Source organism: Salmo salar, chromosome 22 (genome assembly GCF_965601325.2).
Source record: "Salmo salar chromosome 22, fSalSal1, whole genome shotgun sequence".
Classification (NCBI taxonomy): domain Eukaryota; kingdom Metazoa; phylum Chordata; class Actinopteri; order Salmoniformes; family Salmonidae; genus Salmo; species Salmo salar.
This window is the reverse complement of record NC_138312.1, coordinates 49,481,176-49,508,412: the sequence shown is the minus strand read 5'-3', so window position 1 is coordinate 49,508,412 and position 27,237 is coordinate 49,481,176. Positions and strand designations below refer to the sequence as shown.

General features: G+C 41.4%; 1 protein-coding gene across 1 annotated transcript; it reads right to left on the bottom strand.

The window, feature by feature from the left end:
* On the bottom strand, nt 1-27,237 carry LOC106583642 (thioredoxin reductase 1, cytoplasmic). Its single transcript, XM_014168053.3, has 16 exons — nt 26,885-27,237; nt 26,367-26,427; nt 22,946-23,055; nt 21,798-21,905; nt 21,305-21,377; nt 20,968-21,090; nt 16,075-16,217; nt 15,701-15,816; nt 9,499-9,724; nt 8,813-8,905; nt 8,169-8,245; nt 5,157-5,313; nt 4,705-4,812; nt 2,730-2,825; nt 2,168-2,302; nt 1-1,381 (listed from the first exon to the last, which is right to left on the bottom strand). The coding sequence occupies exons 1-16, from the start codon at nt 26,999-27,001 to the stop codon at nt 1,319-1,321; spliced, it is 1,806 nt and encodes a 601-aa protein (XP_014023528.3). The 5' UTR covers nt 27,002-27,237; the 3' UTR covers nt 1-1,318.

Below are 27,237 nucleotides of genomic sequence, written 5' to 3'. Positions count from 1 at the left end.
TTTGCATGTTGACATTGTCTTTCAAGACTTTAATAAAAGTAATCTACAAAAACGGTGATACCAGTGAAGCAGTCATTTATACATTTGGACCGGTGTCACTGCTCAACTGTAGGCAGAAAATAACTCTTAAATACTGTCCTCTACCAGATAGGATACATTTTACATACACAACGCAGAGGCAAACAAAACAGCAAGATCAAACTGATACAAAAGAAGCATTTATTTAATTATCCACTGAAAACTTTTAAAGTGTGTGTGCATGTGTGTCAAATATATAAGATAAATCACTACAATTCATGTCTTATGTATTCAGTCATTGGAATTACTAACAGTGTTTTCTGAAGCAGGACAGAGATTTGAATGATGGTTCAGAGGCTCTTTCTTTTGACTTCTCCTACATGCACCTTTTTGGTAACACTTTGGTTAACACTTGAGAAACGGCAAGTTCGACACCATGAGAAATACTGATATTTAAAAATATATATTTTTAAACATCCATTGCCCCACATTAAACTTGATTTCAATATCTGAGATATCGGACAATATACACTTCTGATGATAAATAATGCCTGGAATGTTGATGGCTTGCCAGAGAAGAGACGTGATGACAAAAGAGAATAAACATATCTTAGGACATAATAGTTAACTTCCACCGAGTAAAAATGACCAGGCGTTTCCACCACACTGGATCAGAGAATTATTGTATCCATTCAGTCAAACCCTGGATGTGTGCCAGCTGTTGTTAACATACTACATGAGTCATTATACGCAAGTGTGTATATATATATATATATATATGTGTGTGTTTAAGTTTGGACGAAGGGTTCGGTTCACCCCTGGTGTCTTTGGACAGAGGGACATCGGTTCTAGCCCACCACAGTGATTGGGTTAAGGGCCAGCACGTCAAACAGCACTCACCCATCCCTAGAGAGGGGTGGTGCACCTCTGAGGAAGACACACACAGGGTGCCTTGTGAAAGCAGCAGAGTAACCCCGCTATCTAGCAGGCTGTCCCATAGATCGTTAATCACCTCATATTATGTTTCCTTTTATGTCCACGCTACAGGCCCCCTCAGAGCATTTATTGGCTCAATCTTTCAGACAGTATTATACTGACCCACTAGTTCCCCACCCCTATTCTCAAATCTGTGGTTTCATCCGTTCAGACCCCCCCCAGTTTCTGATCACCTTATTGGTTTTTCCTGAGAAGCGATTGGTCTTGGGTATAGAGTTAGAGGGGGCCAGGTTGGCGCAGAGCTACGAGGTGAGAGATCTAAGATGGAGAACAGGACAGCCCGTTAAACAAGCAGGGTTTAACCTCAGCAGCCCGTCTGGGTGATGGCACCGCCCGAGCTCTTGGTCACCTCCATGGTGGTGAAGATCTGGAAGAGAAGCAGAAAGACCGTTGAGCTCTGCATCGTAGCGAGGTGGCACGACTCGTTCGCAATATAATTATAATTGTTTTTAAAGGTCAGAGCCAAGCGAGCAAAGCTCAAACCATAGAGATGGATAGAGGGTGCGCTTTCCACGAAATACTGATGACATTAGCCTTGAACATTACGTAGTTACCTATAACGGGGGTTCTCAAAGTGGGGTCCCCGGACAAAGTACTGCAGGGGTCCGCGGCCAGATCTCTCATTCATTCATTCTCACACACACACACACACACACCTCTCTTCCCTGTGGCTCATGGTGTGTGCAACGCCAGGGTTGCGTGTTCGATTCCCACGGGGGCCAGTACAAAAAAAATGCATGAAATGAAATGTATGCATTCACTACTGTAAGTCGGTTTGGATAAGAGCGTCTGCTAAATGACTAAAATGTAAATATATATTTTTGTTATTTAAAAAAAATAAACTAAAAGATTAAACAGACTTTGGCCTAGGAATCTGTGAAATAAGTTGAGGGTGTAACACAATGCACTGTAATATAATGAATATACAACGCATGTTGTTAACCCTGGGAAACATGGGCCTGGGGGCTCACTGAGTATGAAACCACTTTTTTGCACCGTGGAGGGACTTATTATACCTGCCACTAATAAATAAATAAATAAATAAAATATATGGGGGGGGGGTCAGTCGGTAGAGCATAGTGCTTGCAACGCCAATTGTAGTGAGGGGGGGAGCAACTCAAATCAAATGCAGCTGGTCTGGGATCAGTCTTACCTCAGCGCAGGTGGGGTGTATGCCAATGGTGTTGTCCAGCTGCTCTTTGGTCAGGCCACATTTCATGGCCACGCCGTAGCCCTGCGTCACCTCTCCCGCATTGGGCCCCAAGTAATGGAACCCGATCACACGGTCCTGCAGGGAGAGAGAGAGAGGGGTGTTACAGGGTCTGATAGTACATTACCGATACACTTGATCTATTTTGTTATGTTAGCCAGACCCTGCATGGAGGAACTTGTGTTCGTCTTCAACATGGGCTATTGAATTTCACATACGTGTCAGTTATTCTAGAATAGCTTTCAGAAACAAGTGACAACAGGTTCGCATTGTCAGGGTGGAAGCCTTCTGTTCCCATTTCCATTTTTTCACCTTTATTTAACTAGGTAGGCCAGTTGAGAACAAGTTCTCATTTACAATGCGAATGTCATTTGTCTGGCTCCCAGACACCCTGTTTTCAATGTGAGAAAGTCTGAACTCTATACGGCAAAATAGGTGACAATAATTGCCGTATCTATGAATTAAAACAGGTAGTCAGGTAAGTTTGGAAAGAGGGTGTTCTTACATTGTCCAGTTTATTACAGATGATCTTTGAGTAGCACTTGTTGTTATCCCTGTTGGGGACGGTGAACTCCAGAGGCCAGAAGAGACTGTGGTACACCTACACAGTTAACAAGGACATTAAATACACATACCGTAATGGAAGAATAACATGTATTTTATTAATAAGGGGGGAAAAAAATTCTGTTAAGTATCAGTTAGAAAAGTTGAAAGAAATGATAGAAATCATAAGTGAACACAGAACCAGAACTCTGGTTTTCCACTGTCTAATAGCTAGCCGTTTTAGCTGGTGAGTCAATGGCTTTGTTCCAGTGTCCACATTTCAACTGGTATGCTAGCTAGAGTGCATATGCGAGCAGAGCCAAAATGTCAGTTGATATCGGTCCAATATGTATTATTCAGTGGCTGCGGGTGTGTGCGATGTGGCTGAAGTACCAATCAGGTTCCTAAAACTAACTTTGGCTACCAGCCACTGTGGCAGGTAGATAAAAATATATATATCTACCAGTCACTCAGATTTTTTTAACCAGCCAATTTTGCTTCCATAATTACAATTTTTTTGACATTATTTTTTAAAGATTGACATGCTTAGTAATCTTTCTAAAACAAGAAATATATTACTAGTAAGATAATGTGGTATATTGCTCAATAAAATTTTATGTGACCTGTCTTTTAACCAAAATATCACAGAGACAAAAACGCAGCTGCCCCTTTAAGCTTACCTAGGTAACGGGGCCTAGAGTCATGTGTGCCTATGAGGAATCTCAATAGCAGAGGCCAATTGATGTCTCTTTGCTAGCAGTAGAAGCAAACTCAAACATTGAAAAACAACGTAGCTTACATAATGGATACTGAACAAAAATATAAAAAACGCAACATGTAAAAGTGTTGGTCCCACGTTTCATGAGATGACATAAAAGATCCCATCAAATTTTCTAAAGCTTATTTCTCAAACTTTGGGCACAAATTTGTTGACATCCGTGTTATTGAGCATTTCTCCTTTCCCAAGATAACCCATCCACCTGACAGGTGTGGCATATCAAGAAACTGATTAAACAGCATGATAATTTAATTGTCCCCCTTGTGCTGGGGACACATTTTTTTTTTAAACACTCAAATGTGCAGTTTTGCCACACGTCTCAAGTTGAGAGCGTGCCAGATAATTGAATGTTCATTTATTTCTCTACCATAAGCCACCTCCAATATAATTTTGGAGAATTTGGCAGTTGTCCAACCGGCCTCACAACGTGTAACCAGCTACCCGGACAGCTAATGAAACAGAGGAGTATCTCTGTCTGTAATAAAGCCCTTGTGGGGTTAAACTCATTCTGATTGGCTGGGCCTGGCTCCCCAGTGGGTGGGCCTATGCCCTCCAAGGCCCACCCATGGCTGCATCCCTGCCCAGTTAGGCCCTAATCTATGGATTTCACATACATTTAAGGCTTAATGATCTCCTGGTATTAACAAGTAAGATCTTTGAAATTGTTGCATGTTGCGTTCATATTTTTTTGTTCAGTATAAATAGCCAAGAAACACAAGGAAAGTATCAATTCAGTATACTTCAGTAAATTAGACCAACTTTAATGCGCATTGCTTCTAAAAACAAATCTTTCTTGCGCGCACAGCCCCCCAGACAGGCAGTGTTGCTGCACGAGAAGGTATAGCTATAATGTTAGGAATCTTATTTCTTTGTGCATTACCAAATATGAAACAAAATGGCAGAAATACTTCGACAACATCTACTGCAGCATTTATTTTGCTATAAAATCACAACTCACATGTGGCCATACTTGACTTTTGACTATTTTTATGAAATACTACCACTGTAGAGCTCAAAGTGTGACCACCCACCAACATGGATGGTGAATTAGACATTCTTACCCGCCAATCCCAAAATCTACACGTATTTGGCAGGGTGTTCATTTTAGGCCCGGCTACCACTAGGCTGGAAGTGGAGCGTGTGTTGCGTCAGTAGCTACCTCCAGGTTGTCTTGGCCGTACAGCTCCATAGCTTTCTCCTCAGACAGCCCACAGGCGCCATACTCCAGAGGGGTGAACACCGTGGTGGGAACATTCACGTAGTCACACTGCACACAAAATTCAACCGCAATTAGTAACAATTTACTGTCTGTACCAGGCGGTGTCACAGAGGTTCACCAGGCAAAATATCCTACTGTATAATAGAAGCTAGGGAAAAACTGTACATGGTTTCTTCTAGTTTATACATTGTAGGTGGGGCGCAAAGACCCCACCACATAACACCAACGAGGGCCAACATCCATATTTTCATTTGAAAGAAACAAGCTAATCTCCTCAAAGCAGAGACAGAGACAGTACTACCAGAGGGTCACACTGTCAATCTGCTATGGTCTACCAATAGAAAATGGCAACTCCTAGGGGGTAAATTGAAGGCCCGCTGTCTGACAATTACCTTGAGCGAGGCGCCCGCGTACAGGCGGCGTGCCAGCAGCTTGCCAGCCTGGATAGCCACGGGCGTCAGCTCCCACTTGCCCTCCAGGATGTCTCCGATGGCGTAGATGTGCGGCACGTTGGTCTGCTCCTCGTCGTTCACCGGGATCTTACCATTCCTGGGGAAGGCGGAGAAAGCGTGGAAGCTTAGCGAGGGGAACATGACTGGCGACTCCCATCTGACTCATTTTAGATCCCCATGTAGAGAGATAGATAAAAATATATATATATATATATATATATATATATATATTTTTTTAATAACAGAACAATCACCAAAATAAATAACGAAACAGTCAGGGAGAATCTGAAATTAATTCAGATACTATAGGAACACGACAAACCATGGCAAATGTTGTGAACTGAATAAAGTTAGCTTTAAAAATGCAAATGTTCTCAGCCCCATGGCAAAATTAGCGTTAAAAATGACAGCATTTTAGTGGGCTATGCCCACGTCACACCCATCACCTAAACCCCATTTTGATCCTGGAAAAACCAGTGTGCCATTGTATTTGCATAATCTGATATCTGACCATGCAAAACAACTCCGACCAGGTCTAGAGTGTGTTTGGACAGAATGTGTGTGTGCGCGTCTATACAAGAGAATTCTATACCACAATGAACAACTTCTCAAGTCACATTAAAAACGAGTCATTTCTCTGTTATTCATTAGACAATTCCTTTGTCAATAATCCCTCCTACACGACACCTAGTGCAACCCCGTAAACGACACCTAGTGCAACCCCGTAAACGACACCTAGTGCAACCCCGTAAACGACACCTAGTGCAACCCCGTAAACGACACGTAGTGCAACCCTGGTGCCCCTTTAGCCGTGTGTCAGTCAGCCCCATGTTAAAATGCTGCTAGGGTCCCAGTCACATGACTGACTCAGAGGTGCAGTCACTCCTAAACCTGGCTCATGCGATTGTCTTATCCCTATGGCCTAAAGCACTTTAAGGCTGACCCGTTCATAACCAAACACCATGTTACGAACATGAAAAACACATCATCCTCAATCCAGTTTACATGATTGTGAAGAAGCCCAAGGTTTTTAACCTGTTAGGGCTAGGGGGCAGTATTGACACGGCCGGATAAAAAACGTACCCGATTTAATCTGGTTACTACTCCTGCCCAGTAACTAGAATATGCATATAATTATTGGCTTTGGATAGAAAACACCCTAAAGTTTCTAAAACTGTTTGAATGGTGTCTGTGAGTATAACAGAACTCATATGGCAGGCAAAAACCTGAGAAGATTCTGAACAGTAAGTGGCCTGTTTGACAAGTTGTTGTTCATCTTGGCTCTGTTTATTGAAGACTGAGGATCTTTGCTGTAACGTGACACTTCCTACGGCTCCCATAGGCTCTCAGAGCCCGGGAAAAAGCTGAATGATATCGAGGCAGCCCCAGGCTGAAACACATTATCGCGTTTGGATAGTGGCTGGTCAGAGTACTCTGAGACTCAGGCTCGTGCACGAGATGTTTTTATTTTCTCTCTTTGTACGTATACACGCTTTCCCGGTCGGAAAATTATCGCTTTTTTACGAGAAAAATGGCATAAAAATTGATTTTAAACAGCGGTTGACATGCTTCGAAGTACAGTAATGGAATATTTAGATTTTTTTTGTCACGAAATGCGCCATGCTCGTCACCCTTATTTACCCTTTCGGATAGTGTCTTGAACGCACGAACAAAACGCCGCTATTTGGATATAACAATGGATTATTTGGGACCAAACCAACATTTGTTATTGAAGTAGAAGTCCTGGGAGTGCATTCTGACGAAGAACAGCAAAGGTAATAACATTTTTCTTATAGTAAATCTGACTTTGGTGAGTGCTAAACTTGCTGGGTGTCTAAATAGCTAGCCCTGTGATGCCGGGCTATCTACTTAGAATATTGCAAAATGTGCTTTCACTGAAAAGCTATTTTAAAATCGGACATATCGAGTGCATAGAGGAGTTCTGTATCTATAATTCTTAAAATAATTGTTATGTTTTTTGTGAACGTTTATCGTGAGTAATTTAGTAAATTCACCGGCAGTGTTCGGTCGGAATGCTAGTCACATGCTAATGTAAAAAGCTGTTTTTTGATATAAATATGAACTTGATTGAACAAAACATGCATGTATTGTATAACATAATGTCCTAGGGTTGTCATCTGATGAAGATCATCAAAGGTTAGTGCTGCATTTAGCTGTGGTTTGGGTTTATGTGACATTATATACTAGCTTGAAAAATGGGTGTCTGATTATTTCTGGCTGGGTACTCTGCTGACATAATCTAATGTTTTGCTTTCGTTGTAAAGCCTTTTTGAAATCGGACAGTGTGGTTAGATTAACAAGAGTCTTGTCTTTAAAATGGTGTAAAATAGTCATATGTTTGTTATAGCATTTGAGGTATTTGAATATCGCGCCACGGGATTACACTGGCTGTTGAGTAGGTGGGACGCAAGCGTCCCACCTAGCCCATAGAGGTTAAGATAGCGTTGTGTCCTAATGTTACAGCATTTTACATTTTAGTAATTTAGCAGACGCTCTTATCCAGAGTGACCCAACGTTCTTAACCGCTAGGCTATTTGCCACCCCGGCACAAGGGAGTTTCTCTAATTACAAAGCACTTTAGGGGGTGGATCAGCTATAATATTGATAGAAGCCACAATGTAATTGTCTGCATCATTTCCAATTCCCATACATAGACATTCAATATATTTTCCTTTATTATTTCCCCTAACCCTCCCCTAATTGGAGTAAACTAATGAAGCACAAAAATCCCAACAGTGTCAGTTCTCATGTCTCTCTCACACACCCCCCCCCAGGGGTGGCAATAGTGCTGAATCACCATGACTGAAGTCTTAAAGGTACAGGCACACACAAAACACAGCGCCTTGTCTACATCTCCTTGGTGACGGCTGCAAGTGCGAATCAGTGGATGAATGAACTAAGGGAGAGGAAATAAAAAGGAAGGAAACTTACTTGGGGTTGACTTTGACCCCGGCTTGATCCAAGCCGATCTTTCCTGTACAGGCGTCGCGCCCCACTGCTATCAACACCTGAGTGAGGAGAAGGAAGTCACCTGGTTAACAGGACATTTCTCCAGCTGTAGCATATCATTAAAACAAAGCAGGAATTATTCAATTTTGCTGACAAATTTTTGTTTTAACAAATGCTCTAAGATGGACAACCCTGCAGAGTTAATTCCTAATGCAACATGTTTAAGTAGTATATTTTCAGATTTAACTCTTAGTTTCAGTAATTTATTTGACCATGCTGGTCATTTATGACCATTTTAACATCTTGACCATGTGCTGTTATAATATCCACCCGGCACAGCCAGAAGAGGACTGGCCACCCCTCATAGCCTGGTTCCTCTCTAGGTTTCTTCCTAGGTTTTTGGCCTTTCTAGGGAGTTTTTCCTAGGGAGTTTTTCCTAGCCACCGTGCTTCTTTCACATGCATTGCTTGCTGTTTGGGGTTTTAGGCTGGGTTTCTGTACAGCACTTTGAGATATCAGCTGATGTACGAAGGGCTATATAAATACATTTGATTTGATAAGTGCTAGATTTACTTTGGGACTCCTAACCTATATCGGATATTGAGCATTACGGTGATGGTACGTACAGTGTTGTACTCTCCCTCGATGGTCTCGTCTCCCTCCGTGCTCTTGGCTGTCACCTTCAGCCTCCCAGGAGTACCTGCTTCCAGCTCCTCCACCTGGCGTGTGCACACACACACACACACACACACACACACCACACACACACACACACACACACACACACACACACACACACACACACACACACACACACACACACACACACACACACAAAAATATAAAAATATAAAATAAATTGTATGCAAGGTATTTGTATCTAGTTACAAAATGTCTTTAATGCTACAATGGCCAGGGCCGGGCGAACTGAAGGCATCTTTTTCTGAAAGAGCACGTGGTTTTTCATTCAGTTTGCCCTTACAGGCTAACAGCCATCAAAGTTAGACTTAAACTGATGACAACCCTTTAGATAGAGAGCAAAATATTACACAACTTCCCTGATGACAGAGCAATTTAGTACCAGGCATTTCCAAGCCATAACAGCTGAGGAAAGACACAATGTCCTTGTACACAGATCTAGGTTTAAACACTATCTGAAATTATTTACATACTAGCTGTACTTCATTGAGTTTACCTGTTGCAATGGAACCCATATCTACTACCCACCTGGCATTTCAGGCAGGCAAAAAGCTAAAAAAAATGATTTCAAAAAGGATTTTAACCCAGGTCTGGTAGTAGATAAGTCACGCACCTTGACGGGGACGTACTTCCGGAGGAACTTTACACCATGCTCCTCCATGTGCTTGCCGGCACGGTTGGCCATGTCCTGGTCGAAGCCCCTCAGAAGGATGGAGCGTACCATGACTGTCACATCCAGGCCCAGGCCCGCCAGAAAACCCCCGCACTCCAGTGCCACGTAGGACGCCCCGATCACCAGGGTCTTGCCAGGGCAGTGGGGCAGAGAGAACAGGTCGTCGCTGCGTGAAAGGGATGGATACACACAGGAAGAGCAGCCAGAGTGCACCTCCGTTAAAACCATAAAGCTCTTAGATGTATCAATGCCAAAATTCACCCATTCCTTCTGCAATAAGCATGTGAAATACTTGGAATGTCAGATTGATTCACTAAACAAAGTTATATCCTTAAAATGTCAACAGTTAATCTCCCAAACTATACACAAAAAGACTGGTTATGTAGTCTGAAATGAGCCTGGGTCTTTATGAGACCAGTAGATAAGTATGTAATCTGAGAACTTAGTTATTCAGCCACAATTAGGGCTGACCCCATTTAGTGAACTGGTCGATTGTTTGGTCGACCAAGATTTCTTTAGTCGAGCAGTAGCAAAACATTTTATTAAATCATGGTGTACAAGACACCTGCCTGATTGGCACCTGTCTGAATGGACTAATCCATTGCGGAGGACATGGGGATGGCACAGTCCATCACTAAGACGCGCTACTGAAATTGTATATGTTATATTATGCAACACAAAAAAAGTATATTATTTTATAACAAATGCGCCTTCGCCCACGTTGGAAAGCGGTCGCTGTCCACGGTTCTGAAACACACCAGTGCGCTGTTGAATTGGCGCCATTTCCTAGACCATGTTGCTATGTGCATAATAGCACATTTTACCAGCATATTGGTGTTGAGAACAATGCGGCGGAGGAGACAGCGGAGTTAAGAGACGAGAAAACATCCATTGCCTTTAATTGTCTAAGAAAAGTGAGAAGAGAGGAAACGAACTTAATTGAATCTATAAATCAATAGCCTGACTATTCAAATGTGCCTGGCTTTATAAATCATACATATACATCTACAGAAATAATCCACATCCTGCTTCTGTTTGAGTGTTTGTTTAATAGCCTACTGATTCCGTGAGCACCAAGCCTCACGCAACCACATCGGAAAAACACAGCAGCCTTGTATAACCACCATTGAGCTGTAGGCCTAAGACCGCATCCGATTTAGTCTTAACACTAACTTACTGAGGCCTAATATTTCAATACTTACAGTAGCCTAAATACTGTATCAATCATTAATTTGTTCATGTCATCACACAGCATGAATGATTCATGACTTGAAATGCAATCAAGCAATTTAGTTTTAAAATAAAGCAACCATTGAATAATTAGTGTAAACAATAAATAGGCCTAAGCACTTATAATTCAGTGTTGTTTACATTGTTCCAAACGGTCAGAAAAAATATTGTAGTAACCCGTTTCGCACACATAATATGCACACAGCGCTTGCTCCTTACCTTTTTCTTGATCTCAAGTATTTTCCACAACTAGTCAAATTTATTCCACACATCTGACTTCCTATTTACCTCATGAGCAACCAGTAAACATTCCCCCGTTTCGAGTTTGTCACGTCCTCTCCATTTTGCTGTCACACATTAGTGTTAAGGGTTTGATATAATTCTGACATGCTATAGGTCAGGCCCTATTGGTGACGTGCATGTGACGCAGACGTGTCACGTAAAGAGAGCAAGTGTTGAGGGAATAGGGAAGGTTTTTCCTAAACAAATTTTGGTAACAACTTTCAGTCAGAAATGACTGTTCCGGAAGTGTGATCACGCTCTCCAAAGCCAATGTGAGTAAGACCTTTAAACAGGTAAACATTCACAAGGCCGCAGGGCCATATGGATTACCAGGACGTATACTGCGAACATGCGCTGCCCAACTGGCAAGTGTCTTCACTGACATTTTCAACCTCTCCCTGTCTGAGTCTAATACAAACATGTTTGAAGCAGACGACCATAGTGCCTGTGCCCAAGAACACTAAGGTACCTGCCTAAATGATTACCAACCCGTAGCACTCACGTCTGTAGCCATGAAGTGCTTCACCATTATCCCAGAAACCCTAGACCCACTCCAATTTGCATACCGCCCCAACAGATCCACAGGTGATGCACTCTCTACTGCACTCCACACCTAGACAAAAGGAACACCTATGTGAGAATGCTATTCATCGACTACAGCTCAGCGTTCAAAACCATAGTGCCCTCAAAGCTCATCAATAAGCTAAGGACCCTGGGACAAAACACATCCCTCTGCAACTGGATCCTGGACTTCCTGACGGGCCGCCCCCAGGTGGTAAGGGTAGGTAACACATCTGCCACTCTGATCCTCAACACAGGGGCCCCTCAGGGGTGCGTGCTCAGTCCCCTCCTGTACTCCCTGTTCATGCATGACTGCACGGCCAGGCACGACTCCAACACCATCATTAAGTTTACAGATGACACAAGAGTGGTAGGCCTGATCACCGACAACGACAAGAGCCTATAGGGAGATGATTGTGGACTACAGGAAAAAGAGGACCGAGCACACCCCCATTCTCATCGACGGGGCTGCAGTGGTGCAGGTTGAGAACGTCAAGTTCCTTGGTGTCCACATCACCAACAAACTAACATGGCCCAAGCACACCAAGACAGTCGTGAAGAGGGCACGACAAAACCCATTTCCTCTCAGGAGACTGAAAAGATATGGCATGGGTCCTCAGGTCCTCAAAAGGTTCTACAGCGGCACCATTGAGAGCATCCAACTGCAAGGTACTACAGAGGATAGTGTGAACGGCCCAGTACATCACTGGGGCCAAGCTTCCTGCCATCCAGGACCTCTATACCTGGCGGTGTCAGAGGAAGGCCCTAAAAATTGTCAAAGACTCCAGCCTCCCTAGTCATAGACTGTTCTCTCTGCTACCGCACGGCAAGCGGTACCCGGAGCACCAAGTCTAGGTCCAAGATGTTTCTAAACAGCTTCTACCCCCAAGCCATAAGACTCCTGAACACCTAATCGATTGGCTACCAGACTATTTGCATTGCCCCCCCCCCTTCTTTTACACCACTGCTACTCTGTCATCATCTATGCATAGTCACTTTAATAACTCTACCTACATGTACATATTACCTAAACTAACCGGTGACCCCACACATTGACTCTGTACCGGTACCTCCTATGTATAGTCTCACTATTGTTATTTCACTGCTGCTCTTTAATTACTTGTTACTTTTACTTCTTATTCATTTTTTTTTACTGCATTGTTGGTTAGGGGCTCGTACGTAAGAATTTCACTGTAAGGTCTACACCTGTTGTATTTGGAACTTGTGACTAATAATAAAAATAAAAAAAATTGTTGCAGCTTCAGCAACACGAACAGCGCGATAAACTGTTAACGTTCTGTGGTGGTCGCTGCAGCAGGGAGGAGAGGGAGACAACAGGTGCTACTCAGTCACTTTCTCTCATTTTCTTTTTAACACAGCAAGTCTGAGCCAGGCCATTCCCTCTAGTCATTTGTCTTAATTTCATCAAAACAGCTTAAAGCATCAGACAAGCTCAGTGCAGATAGTTAATTTGATTAAAGCACATGGGATGTGTTTATATACAGAAAAATACATGTTTAAAAAAAGTCGACCAATAGATTGTCAAAAGAACAGACAACTCTTGGTCAACCAAGATGATTTTTTTTGCCAGGGACAGCCATAGGTCACAATACAACCATTAGACATAGCCATCTCTGTACCATTTAAAGCAGGTTCTATCAGGGTCTGTTCCTATGACAACACACCAGTCTACAGCAGCAGAGGGTAATCTTCTGGGAATCCTGTGTTTAGACCAGTGGGAGATTATAGCCTTACTAAATGAGTACCCTGAATTACAAGGCTTCCTGTGGTGAAAATTAGAAAAGTGAGTGAGTATGCGCGCATATATATATATATATATATATATATATATATATATATATAATATATATAAAATATATATATAAAATATATATATAAAATAAAATATATATATAATATAAAATATATATATAAATATAAAATATATATATAAAATATAAAATATATATATAAAATATATATATATATATAAATATATATATATATAAAATACATATATATAAAATATATATAAAATATATATATATAAAATATATATATAAAAAATATATATATATAAAATATATATATATATAAATATATATATATAAAATATATATATAAATATATATATATAAATATATATATATATATATAGTTGAAGTCGGAAGTTTACATACACTTAGGTTGGAGTCATTAAAAATTGTTTTTCAACCACTTCAAATTTCTTGCTAATAAACTATAGTTTTGTCAAGTCGGTTAGGACATCTACTTTGTGCATGATTTTTCTAACAATTGTTTACAGACAGATTATTTCACTGTATCACAATTCCAGTGGGTCAGAAGCTTACATACACTAAGTTGACTGTGCCTTTAAACAGCTTGGAAAATTCCAGAAAATGATGTCATGGCTTTAGAAGCTTCTGATAGGCTAATTGATATCATTTGAGTCGATTGGAGGTGTACCTGTGGATGTATTTCAAGGCGTACCTTCAAACTCAGTGCCTCTTTGCTTGATATCATGGGAAAATCAAAAGAAATCAGCCAATACCTCAGAAAAAACATTATAGACCTCCACAAGTCTGGTTCATCCTTGGGAGCAATTTCGAAATGCCTGAAGGTGCCACATTCATCTGTACAAACAATAGTACGCAAGTATAAACACCATGGGACCACGAAGCCATTATACCGCTCAGGAAGGAGACGCGTTCTGTCTCCTAGAGATGAACGTACTTTGGTGCGAAAAGTGCAAATCAATCCCAGAACAACAGCAAAGGACCTTGTGAAGATGCTGGAGGAAACAGGTGCAAAAGTATCTATATCCACAGTAAAACAAGTCCTATATTGAAATAACCTGAAAGGCCACTCAGCAAGGAAGAAGCCACTGCTCCAAAACAGCCATAAAAAGGCCAGACTACCATTTGCAACTGCACATGGTGACAAAGATTGTACTTTTTGGAGAAATGTCCTCTGGTCTGATTAAACAAAATATAACTGTTTGGCCATAATGACCATCGTTATGTTTGGAGGAAAAAGGGAGAAGCTTGCAAGCCAAAGAACACCATCCCAACCATGAAGCACCATGTTGTGGGGGTGCTTTGCTGCAGGATGCACTGGGGGACTTCACAAAATAGATGGCATCATGAGGCAGGAAAATTATGTGGATATATTGAAGCAACATCTCAAGACATCAGTCAGGAAGTTAAAGCTTGGTCGCAAATGGGTCTTCCAAATGGACAATGACCCCAAGCATACTTCCAAAGTTGTGGCAAAATGGCTTAAGGACAACAAAGTCAAGGTATTGGAGAGGCCTTCAAAGCCCTGACCTCAAGCCTATAGAAAATGTGTGGGCAGAATTGAAAAAGCGTGTGCGAGCAAGGAGCCCTACAAACCTGACTCAGGAATGGGCCAAAATTCACCCAACTTATTGTGGGAAGCTTGTGGAAGGCTACCTGAAACGTTTGACCCAAGTTCAACAATTTAAAGACAATGCTACCAAATACTAATTGAGTGTATGTAAAACTTCTGACCCAGTGGGAATGTCATGAAAGAAATAAAAGCTGAAATAATTAATCTCTACTATTATTCTGACATTTCACATTCTTAAAATAAAGTGGTGATCCTAACTGACCTAAGACACGGAATTCTAACAAGGATTAAATGTGAGGAACTGTGAAATACTGAGTTTAAATATATTTTGCTAAGGTGTATGTAAACTTCCGACTTCAACTGTATATGTATGCATGCATAATACACACACAGACACGTCAGCATTACAGACAAATGCTTTAATCTGTACAGTCTTGCTAGAGCTGGGTCATATTCACTAGACTCCAAACGGAAGGACACATCCAAACAGGGAGGCATCACCTGATCTTGTCCAATTACAAATACTTGATTTTCCCATTTCCTTTGCAAACGGTTTCGCCACAGTGTGCACTACTGAATACAACCCTGCAGTGCATTTGTCTCTATTGTGGTGATGAGGGCTTTCCCCTCGCTGGACAGCAGTCTAAATGGATTGTGGGTTAAATAATGCCTGCGGTGTGCTGGGAGGGAAGGGTCTCACCTGGTGATGCAGTATTCTTTGTCTCCGGGGATGCCCAGGTAACGCGGCCTCTCGCCTGTCGCCAGGATAAACTTTGCGGCCGTATGGAAGGTCTCCTTCCCTCGCTTGTTGGTCGCCTGGTAGGTGGAGTGGGTAAGTACAGTGTCAAACATACTTCACTAATTTATTTCTCTCGTACACAAGTTAATATCCAGTTTCAGAATACATCATGTGCTTTGCATCTAAAAAGTTCACATCCATTTTCATACTGAATTGACTGCCTTCTAAAATGGGTTAAATTGGAAGAGTCAATTTCGTATGAAAATGAAAGGCAGTCAATTCATTAATAACTGTTGTCAAAGATCTGCTTGTAAACTCACGAAGCGCCTACACACCTTGATTTTGTGCGACTCAATGAACTCAGCGTAGGAGTTGACGTAGTTGACGTTCTTGTCGCGCAGCGCCACCCGGTAGCCCCAGTTCAACGAGCCAATGTAGTTGTTCACCGCCGTCTTCATCGTCTCCCAGTTGTGCTTCACTAAGAACCAGATGAGCATTTCAAAGTCAACAATGACCACAAAAACAAGTCTTTAGTTGTTTACTACCATTACTGAAAAAGTACTCCACTGGAAATGTAACATTGACATTTGTGACGTTAAGTTACCTCAGGCTCATGAAGAGGGCTTAAACAAGAATGTTTTCAAATCAAAAAGTGACATATGCCTTCACATGTTTCATTCCTAGCACTGGCCATTGCTCTGTTCCAATATCCTTACTACTTTGGTTGAGGCCATGTGTTGGGTAGGGATGGGCATTTGACATTTGACTGTTCGAGTACTCACATTATAAAAATGTTTTCCAGAGTACTCGGAAGGGGGGGGGGGGGGGGGGGATAAAGATCTACTTTAGAACAAAGGCAAGACCTGGCTGGAAGAAAAAAAACATTTGGCCATTTATCTACGCCAACAGTACATAACAATGCCTAATTTATCATAACCATTAGCGATTACAAACCTTAATTTCCTCATACTGTATATTGAGTCAAAAAGGCAAGAGCCATTTAAGATTAATTTATTGAAACCCTAATATCAACTGGTTATATTATGGAACACAATCTTCAAAAAGGCAGTAACCTCAGCAGTGGCATTTGCTTGAAGACTGTGGCTGTGCAATGGCATAGCCTTGTTTTGTTAATTTAGCAGATAAGACACACTTATTTTCCGAGCCCTTATCACTGTCAAGACAAACCTATTACATAGCAACACAGGAGGTTGCACCTTAGAGGACAGGCTTGTGGTAATGCCTGGAGCGGAATGGATTCAAATACATCAAATGGTTTTCATGCGTTTGATGCCATTTCATTACATCCTCCCCTCAGCAGCCTCTAATGTTAATAGCAAAACACATGAAATATAGCAGAATAAAATACAACCAAATATTTTTCCAAATTAAAAAGTTGCCAGTGCGAAGTGATGCGTGTCTGGAATAGTTATTCTCAAAGGCTGATCATATGAAACGGGGCTTAGTTTGGAGCGTTGAAATGCAATTTCTTTCATGGTTACAAAACAAAATCTGGTCTTCCTTTCGCTATATGCCTACAGGCGTACAATTTAGTTTATTCTGCCTGTTCTTTGGAATTTTCAAAAATTGTTGAATATTTCCACATGGAACACTGCATGGTGCTGAATTACAGCCACAACATGTTTGTTTGGTGAGTAGGCCTAGGCTTAACGATTGAGGAAAATACACTTATCAAAATCATGTTTTTGCACATTTTCAGTGCGGAACCTGTCTATGTTTAGGGGGTTATAGACCAGGCTAACCAATTCTGAAAATGGCACTAGCAGTTTGCAAAGTAGCCCAAGCGGAAAATAAATGGGATAGAATTATTCCAAACTGCAGCTCGTTGTTGGAAACTGTTGTTATTTGGCAAGGAATGTAGCTTGTGTATCCCACCAGTTAAAGGCATTTTTTTATGCCCACCATATTTAATAGGCATTTATTTCTGTAGGCCTAATGGGAGCTTGTGTGCAAACTCCGCATGCGTGTCGAGGGAGTGAGAAGTGAAGGGAACTGTGATGCTTGCCTTGGTTTCTTTTTTGTTGTGTCTGCAAATGCACATGTACAAATGGAACACTAGAGTCAAAGCAAATTAACTTTAGCTGTGTTTGATTACCCATACTACACACACACACAATTAGTTCATTTTAGTATACTGTAAACGAACGGTATCCATTCAGTTGAGCGTACTAGCGCTTCGCATGTCTACCAGAAGTTGATGCTGTTCCTATGCAATCTCTTGCTAGCTTGTTAGCATAGCAAATTACTAGCTAGACATTTTACGACTTTGGGTGTGTTATTAAAATCCAATCTGGAGTGCCAGAGTGCACTCTGGGCGTTCGTAAATTAAGAGCGTTTTTAGATTGTAAATTCAGAGCGTTTCACTCTGCCAGGCAGTGTCACTGGACGCACCTCACAACCGCAGTCAAGCACCTAAGCTAACTGGCTAGCTACTGCAAGACACAAATGAGACAATTTTACTCGCCCTAGCAGAGCTGGTTAGGCTGTTTAAGTTATCTAGAGCGTTGGTGACCAACTGTGCTGCTGGCAACAATTTAATTACGCTTTTTTGCAAACTGACACCGGCCATATTCAACTGGTGTTGAGTGTTCGTTCGTAAAATCATCAGTTATTCTGTGCTCTGGCACACTCGGACGAGAGTGCTCTGAAATCGAAGTAGATAGCCAGAGCAAATTTACGAATGCACCCGAATGTCCATTGAGAACGCACGACTATACCACTAAACTATGAATGACGGGAATAGTCAAGTCAATAAACATTGGGTAGTTAGATAGCGTATAGTTAATATTCTGGCAAGTTCTATGTAGGGCTGGGCGGTATATCATAAAATAAGGTATTGCGGTATTGGTGCAGGGACCGGTTTGGGTTTTTACTTTACCTTCTATACCGGTATTTGAATGTTTGGTTTGTTAAATGTGATACGCCATGTGGAATGTACATTTTTATAGTTTACTTCGCTACTTGAGTCATCCCTCTCTCCGCACCACTTTCCACAATCTAGCCAAGCCCCCTGTCACTCAAGGAGCGTATTTGATGTTCCTCAACCACGACACTTGCGTTCAGTCTGCATGGTCAATGCAGCACATGCAACAATGTTGACAACAACAGTGCTGTTTTCACTTTGCTTCTTAATATTAATCGACTAGTGTTCTATAATGACACTATTAGTTTGTGTTTCTTACAACAGCAAACAGCTAGTTTGTCTTTTCTTAGGAAGTTGCCCTACATCTTGTGAGACGCTAATTGTTAGCCTCTAATGCTAATAGCTAGCTAGCTAATAAATGTGTAAAAGCAAACGTAGTTAGCTTATACAGCTTAATAATACCAGTGATGGTGTAGGCCTAAATCAGCATGTTGTTTGTGCAACAGTATCTTCTAAATCAAATAGGAACATGCAAAGCAAGAATATGTTAGCTACATGAAGTAGCTAAGAGAGAACATGCAATGTAGCCAAAGCTTATAGGGTCTCCTAGGAAACACTTATCAACATTTTAGTTCCTAGCCTGTTACAATAACTCCTCCCTGGCATTTTAATTTGTTGTCATATCAAACACTGTATTCAAAGTGCCCACTATTATATTCTAACCATAGAACAGTCATTCTATTTCCATGATTCCAACAGTTTTTCACAAATTTGTCAAGTCAAATCACAATTGAACATTTGGTTAAAAATAAGTCCTAGATTATTTGCCCATATCGTGCAGCCCTACGTGGCAGTGTGGAAATTCTCAATTGAGCAGTGGTGTAAAGTACTTAAGTAAAACTACTTTCAAGTACTACTTAAGTAGGTATCTGTACTTTATTTTTTGACAACTTTTACTTTACTACATTCCTAAAGAAAATACTGGACCTTGTACTCCATACATTTTCCCTGACACCTAAAAGTACTCGTTACATTTCATTTTTGAATGCGTCGCAGGACAGGAAAATGGTCCAATTCAAGCACTTGACCAGGTATGTTCTCTTGACATATACTGCCTCTGATCTGGAGGACTCACTAAACACAAATGCTTTGTTTGTAAATGACGTGTTGGAGTGTGCCCCTTGCTATCCGTAAATTAAAAAAGAAAAAGAATGGTGCCATCTGGTTTGCTTAACATAAGGAATTTGAAATGATTTATACTTTCACTTTTGATACTCAAGTACATTTACTTTTGACACTTAAGTATATTTAAAACCAAATACTTTTAGACTTTTGCTCAAGTAGTATTTAACTGGGTACTTTCACTTTTACTTGAATCATTTTCTATTAACGTATCATTACTTTAACTCAAGTATGACAATTGGGTACTTTTTCCACCACTACAATTGAGTGCAGGAAATGCAGAAATGATAAAAGTGCTGAAATTTGTTTTGGTTGAAGTTGAATTGAACAGTATAAAACAAATCAGAATGGAGAAAGACTCATTGAAATCACTTAGAATGTGTGTTTTGCCACCCTAGGATCACTCACTACTCAAAAAGCAAATGTACAACTTTTATTATTCAAAAAATAAAAATAGTCAAATACCATCCACATTTTATTTTATTTTTTAATACTGTGATATAATATTTTGGCCATATCGCCCAGCCCTAGTTTGATGTATTAGTAGCCAACTAATGTTAGGTAGCTAGATAACATACCGGTACATACTGCTGTAATGATATGCTATATGGTTTGTAAGAATAGCGTAGCTAAAAACTTGTCAGCCAACCTAAGGTAACTTATTTGAAAGGTAATTACATTGCTCAACATTTTAACATTTGTAATAATTAGTTGAAGCAGTGGATATGTATCCACTCTCGTTGGACTTCGGCTGCATATTTTCCGCCATTTTCTTCAAATCTGAAAACGTTGTGACGCACGGAAATGGTGTCGACTGCTTGTAATACTTGGTATTTTGGTGACTGTAGTACGATATCCGGGAACTCTAGGCATACTGACTATACTATGACCAATAAGCATGCTATGTACTCAATTTGTCACAAATAGTACAGTTAGTATGACTATTGGAACACAGCTGTTGTCTTCAAGCCACAAAGCACACTCCACCAAATAGTTTTACAGTACTTAAATGTTTTTGTTATCACTGGTTAGAGATTGAGTTTTGACGTCCGTTCGAGTACTCATGCCCGTCTCTAGTGTTGGGCATGCATTCCAAGTGACTAAAATGGACATTGGAACCTAAACTGCTGACCTTTGAGCCAGACGCCAACCCAATTGTTACCTGTCTCCTCCGGCAACTCCCAGCCAAACTTGCGAGCGTCCTGTATGGAAGTCCCTAGCAGGGCTGTCTGGTGCATCAGCTTCTTGGGGATGCAGCCCACGTTCACGCATGTGCCGCCCAGGCCTGTCCCGAACCAAAGAAACACAAAATCACACATTTGGAGATTTAATTTTCATCCACATTGACACATGCAGACATGTTGTTACTGATAACAGCAGAATTCTGCAAGCCATTTTGATTTGGGCTTCGGTGGGCCTGCAGCAGGGGGTATGTTTGATGCACGCGACTGAACTCTTCAATGTCAACTGAAGAGTGTGACACGTGAAGCTCTACTCACCCCATGTGTTCCCTTTCGGCGTGGGCACCACATAGTCCAACACCATCACCTTCTTGCCAAGCAACGCTGCCTCCTATGCCAGGAGAAGCACAAAAGGGCAGACGGCCATTTAGACAACTTGATTAAGACAACCACTTGTCAACTAGCTCAGCTTATATGCTTAGTTTTATTGCTACGATAATGAGCCATCTGAAATCCTCCCCGTGGCTGTCTGAAAACATTACTAGCAATCATGTTCTTGCTTCCTCCGTCCTAACTTCATCTCCAAGCTCTTTAGAGGAAGGACCTTAGGCCCTCTCCTCCAATGCGCTTTGAGAGGAATTGAAGAAACAAGGACAGAGGACACATGGCTTGTACAGGTAGTAACGTTCTCAGACAGAGCCAATGATGGACTGGACTTACAGCCTTCCTTCATGGGCCTCAATACTACACTAGAAAGGTGCAGGTCTGGAGGTAAGGTTGGTTTTGAAAGCGTTATCTGGGAGGCTCTCACCTTTGAGCATGCTAGGCCTCCTGAGCCGCCCCCGATGACAATGAGGTCGTAGTCGTATACCTTATTCTCTCCGCACAGCAGCTGCTGCAGGACACCATCTTTGTGGGCCTGAGAAGAGGACGACAGGTGGTCAGACACAATGGTGAAAACAATATTAACCCAGCAGTCTTAAAAAGGGCACAAACATTTTTCTGCTTCTGGTGGGAAATAGACAAGTGTAATACAGTAAGGATACCAGCATGCTAATTTATGGTCCCAAAATGGGTCTTATTGAAAAGTGTGCATGGCTACAAGTGGCGAAAGGTAGCCTAGCGGTTAAGAACGTTGGGCCAGTAACCAAAAGGTCGCTGGTTAGAATCATTGAGCAGACTAGGTGAAGAAAAAAAAAATGGTCGATGTGCCCTTGAGCAAGGCACTTATTCAGAGCAACTTATAGGAGCAATTAGGGTTAAGAGTGTCTGCTAAATGACTAAAATGTAAAAAAGGTATTCTACATTCAACAGCGATTCTGACACCATTCATGCCGGAGGGATATTCTCCGTGCCACATGACAGAAATAAACCAGCATTTGTTAGAAAAGGGCAGGAGACAGAACACGTGGTGATATTGTCAGGATTATAATGTATCAGGAGAATGTTGGTGGCTTCAAGTGAAATATACACCATTGTGTCATGCTGACAAAGTGCCAGCTTATGCAAAGCATGACCAGGCAAAACAATTGTTTCATTAGCTAAATCGCAGCTCAGTGTAGAGGGAAGAGAAGACTAGGTTTGGGTGTTCCTAAGTAGCCATTTTGATGTAAAAAGACAAATGTAGTGCATTTAGATGTAAATCGGCTTAACCACACTTGACCCAAATAGATTCACTCAACCCTTGTTTCTGGCAAACAGACAAAGACTCTTTCGTAATATTGCAACACAATTAAAGCCTGTGGTGGGCATAATCTACCACACTCTAAAATACAAGGGGAACCTATGAATAACAAAGATATCTTTTGTTGCCAAAACCTGAGATTTTTGCCAAGTTTTATGTATGCTTGAATATCAAGACAGGATGAACTCAAAACTCTAAAGTCAGTGGCACTAGCAAAACCACGAGTGAAATGAGAATGATCTGTGGTTCATGAAAGCTGCTACATCGATCCATACCTTCATTGTTTTGTCACAACCACCGACGTGTGTCTTGTTGATGAAGACATTGGGGACAGTTTTCTGCCCGGTCATCTCAAGCAGCAGTTCTTGATAGTTTGATCCATCCTCTAGACACAAGCATTAAGAGATGTTAGCAGAATAGCAGCTACACTTACATGAAATTAATCATTCATCCTACTCTTCCTGTCATATCGCTGACATGTACACTAGTCATATACATGACTTAAGTGCTGACAGCCTGTGCAGTCTATAATGTAAATGTACTTTGGTTCTGCAAACAAACAGAGCGTGTTTAAATAAACTGCATAATTCAGTACTGAAAAATATTTTCTATGTATTTGCCAGAGCAATAGTTATGTAATACACAGTGTGTATTTATACCAGAACAGCTGTGACTGGTGAGAGATCAAATGGCAGGGGGGAGAACGAGAGAGCGACTCAGCACGTTTTGTGGTGGCCCGTAGCTAATGTTGACAGTGGTAAAACATAACATCTTCACTACGTAAAAACAGTGTATATTTGCAAAAAAGGCACCCATTAGCCTTTTTTTACCTTTCGATCAACTGTCGACATTTAAGAAATAGCAGACAAAGCCATAAGGAAAAGCTAAAAGGTGAGCTTGAGTAAACAAGCTAAGTACAATAATAGGTCCTATACATGTACTACATCACCCAAATGAGTGGATTTGTCCATTTCAGCCACACCCATTGCTGACAGGTGTATAAAATCATGTTTTATGTGCCGATTACAATAGTTGTAGACCTTATAGTGAAATGCTGACTTAGAAGCCCTTAACCAACAACGCAGTTTTATGAAAATCCCCCAAAAAGTAACAGATAAGAATAACAAATAATTAAAGCACAGCAGTAAATAACAATAGCGGGGCTATATACAGGGGATATCGGTACAGAGTCAATGTGTAGGAGGCACCAGTGTCAAGGTAATATGTACATGTAGGTAGAGTTATTAAAGTGGCAACACTCACTACCGAGTTCCAAACTGCCTCTGGAAGCAACATCTGCACAATAACTGTTCGTCGGGAGCTTCATAAAATGGGGTTCCATGGCCGAGCAGCCACACACAAGCCTAAGATCACCATTCGCAATGCCAAGCGTCGGTTGGAGTAGTGTAAAGCTCGCCGCCATTAGATTAGTGGAAACGCATTCGAGTGATGAATCACGCTTCAACATCTGGCAGTCTGATGGACAAATGCATAGTGCCAATTGTAATGTTTGGTGTAGGAGGAATAGTGGTCTGGCGTGGTTTTTCATGGTTTGGGCAAGGCCCCTTAGTTCCATTGAAGGGAAATCTTAACTCTACAGCATATAATGACATTCTAGACAATTCTGTGCTTCCAACTTTATGGCAACAGTTTGGGGAAGGCCCTTTCCTGTTTCAGCATTTCAATGCCCCCATGCACAAAGCGAGGTCCATACAGAAATGGTTTGTCGAGATCGGTGTGGAAGAACTTGACTGGCCTGCACAGAACCGAACTCAACCCCATCAAACACCTTTGGGATGAATTGTGACACCGACTGCGAGCTAGGCCAAATCGCCCAACCTCACTAATGCTCGTGGCTGAATGGAAGCAAGTCCCCGCAGCAATGTTCCAAGTAACATCTAGTGGAAAGCCTTCCCAGAAGAGTGGACGCTGTTATAGCAACAAAGGTGGGACCAACTCCATATTAATGCACATGATTTTGTAATGAGATGTTTGACAAGCAGGTGTCCACATACTTTTAGTCATGTAGTGTATTTTTATGTTACGCCATTCAAAACATGTACTGCAAATGTTTGTATGTTCGTTGATCCTTAGAGTACTCAAGACCTTTGGAACTTCAATTGAAGGCAATTCAATGACATCCCAAAACGTGTGTGAGTATATAACATCACTGTTATTAAAATCCAACGTTGCAAGTGTAGAAAGATTACTTTTTTTTTTCAAATCCTCATATAGTCTCATGAAAAGGTATGTGCTCTGCTCTGTTTCTTGTGCAGGCTGCACATACTTCATCAGTCTCTCATTCACAATTTGACAAGCACTCGATAATATTCTCACCCATCAGGCTATTCTCAATGTAATCTGGTCTTATTAATAATGATGTGGAATATTTTTTATTTCAAATGGCCAACAACAAAAATATCTACATACACATCATCCTTAACCTGCACTGGAATAGTGAATGGAGGTTGTGTTCGGTTACGTTTGTAATATGCCAGGTAGGCGACACTGGATTTATGTGCTTAATATAGCAGTACGAGAAAGCTGCGATCCTGTTATAAATAGCGGCCAGTCAAAACTCAGTTTCACACGCGACTCCGTGGGCTTATGAGAACACATTCCCTAGGTTCTGTAGGTTATGGGCTCTCCAACACTGTTCCAGGGGTCCCATGCCTATAGGCTACACTTCAAGTTATTTGGCCACTTTAGTTGTGATGCAAACCTTATCAAAAAATATATGCCTATGGGCTAGGCTACAAGATGCATGCAACAATGATTTGAAAAGTAAAAAACACTGGGCATCATTCACAAGTGATAATATTCTCACCCAGCTGACTATTATGCAGTTACTAATTTTCTTCACATATACTAAATAAAATGGGTGAATTTAGTTTTGATTAGGTCATTATCATGCACCTGTCATAACAGGGTGTGTGGGGTGGACAACCCTTATGCACTTGAATAGTGAATAGTGTACACTTCTCCTGTGTTTCATTTTCATGCCTGCCAGGTAGACTACTCTGGTTGTAAAGCGAAGCAATGTGCTTAATATTAGGAAAGTTGTGACAAATAATAGGCCTAGCCTATAGAAAGCTGATGGGCTCTTCCACTTTTAGATAGAGCCATTACATTTACATCATTTAGCAGAACCTCTTATCCAGAGCGACTTACAAATTGGTGCATTCACCTTATGATATCCAGTGGAACAACCACTTTACAATAGTACATCTAGCCATCAAAACTATTTCTTCATGCAACTGCATAGCCTATAGAAATGTTGAGCAACATGGTCTTATAGGAACACTTTCATTCCATGCATCAACCAGCTATGTGGAGCTGGCTCTCCCTGCGCAACAGGTCCTATTCCACTCAAACTCAATGCCAGGGCTCTCATTAAGTGTTTGATTTTCGATTTAATTTGCATTGATGTCCGAGTGATTAGAGGGGCAATAACGTGCTGAGAACCAGGCAAGTTTGGTAGGCTACTAATCAGCGCGCAGTTTTGGAGAAGCCTAGTTACCGTGACGTGACTGCCGATAATACAGTCACCCCAACAGACCTAGTTGGTACAATTGTGATCATACCAATCAATGATAACTACATGTGGTGTGACTGGCATAAATTGAGAATATACAGTGCGGAGTACACCGGTATTTCAAGACAAAATCTTGACACATACTGGGAACAACTCCTTACCAATTAAATCCAACTCCACCACATTGCAGTTCACGTTCAGCTCCTTGAACAGATCCTTTACCTGGAAAGAAAAACAGATATGCTGCTTGAACCCCGTCGTTCTGTCGACTCGGTTATCTATTGGTTATTACTAGCGATGTACCTCGCTAGCCAGCGTGGTAGTCATCCAGCTAGCTTTAGATACCCACAACGGGGAGATGAGTGGTGCCTCAGTCAATACATTTTTATAACGGCAAGCTAAAACACTTGTTAGTAGCAAAAGACAACTAAAAGTTAGTTATGTTAAGTTTTCTAACGTTAGCCCAAGATAACTACATAGCTATACCCTAGACCCGACTAGTATCCTAACAGGTCCGGGTCTAGACCCGATTGGGTGGACCCGTGAAGAACTCTACTTGCAGCCAACTAATGTTACTTGCGGGAGAATGCGGCTAACTTACTCGCGGGAGAAATAAGTAAGACAAAAGCTAGCTAGCCAGCCAGTTAAGACAAAAGGTAAACGCATATGTTGGACTTACCTTCACACAAAATGGACAGTAGCTTTTACTGAATACCAACACTTGATTAGAATCAATAAGCTCCTGTATCCGAGATTTTAGTTCATTCCTCCCGGTGTCATTGTCGATGGGAGGCATTTTCGGACTATTTCGGTCTGACTTGCCTCTTGGCAGCTTCAATTTGTGTCTAACAATGGAAAAGAGGAGCGAAATTCCCTCCAACAACTGGTTGTCCTTGCGAATCTCAGATAAAGAGAAACTAACTAGCTTCCTGGACCACTTGAAGTATAATATGGACTACAATTCCAACGGGACAACTTTTGTCCTCATGTCATTTCAGCGCCCGCCCAGTAGTACATCAACACCGTGAAAAG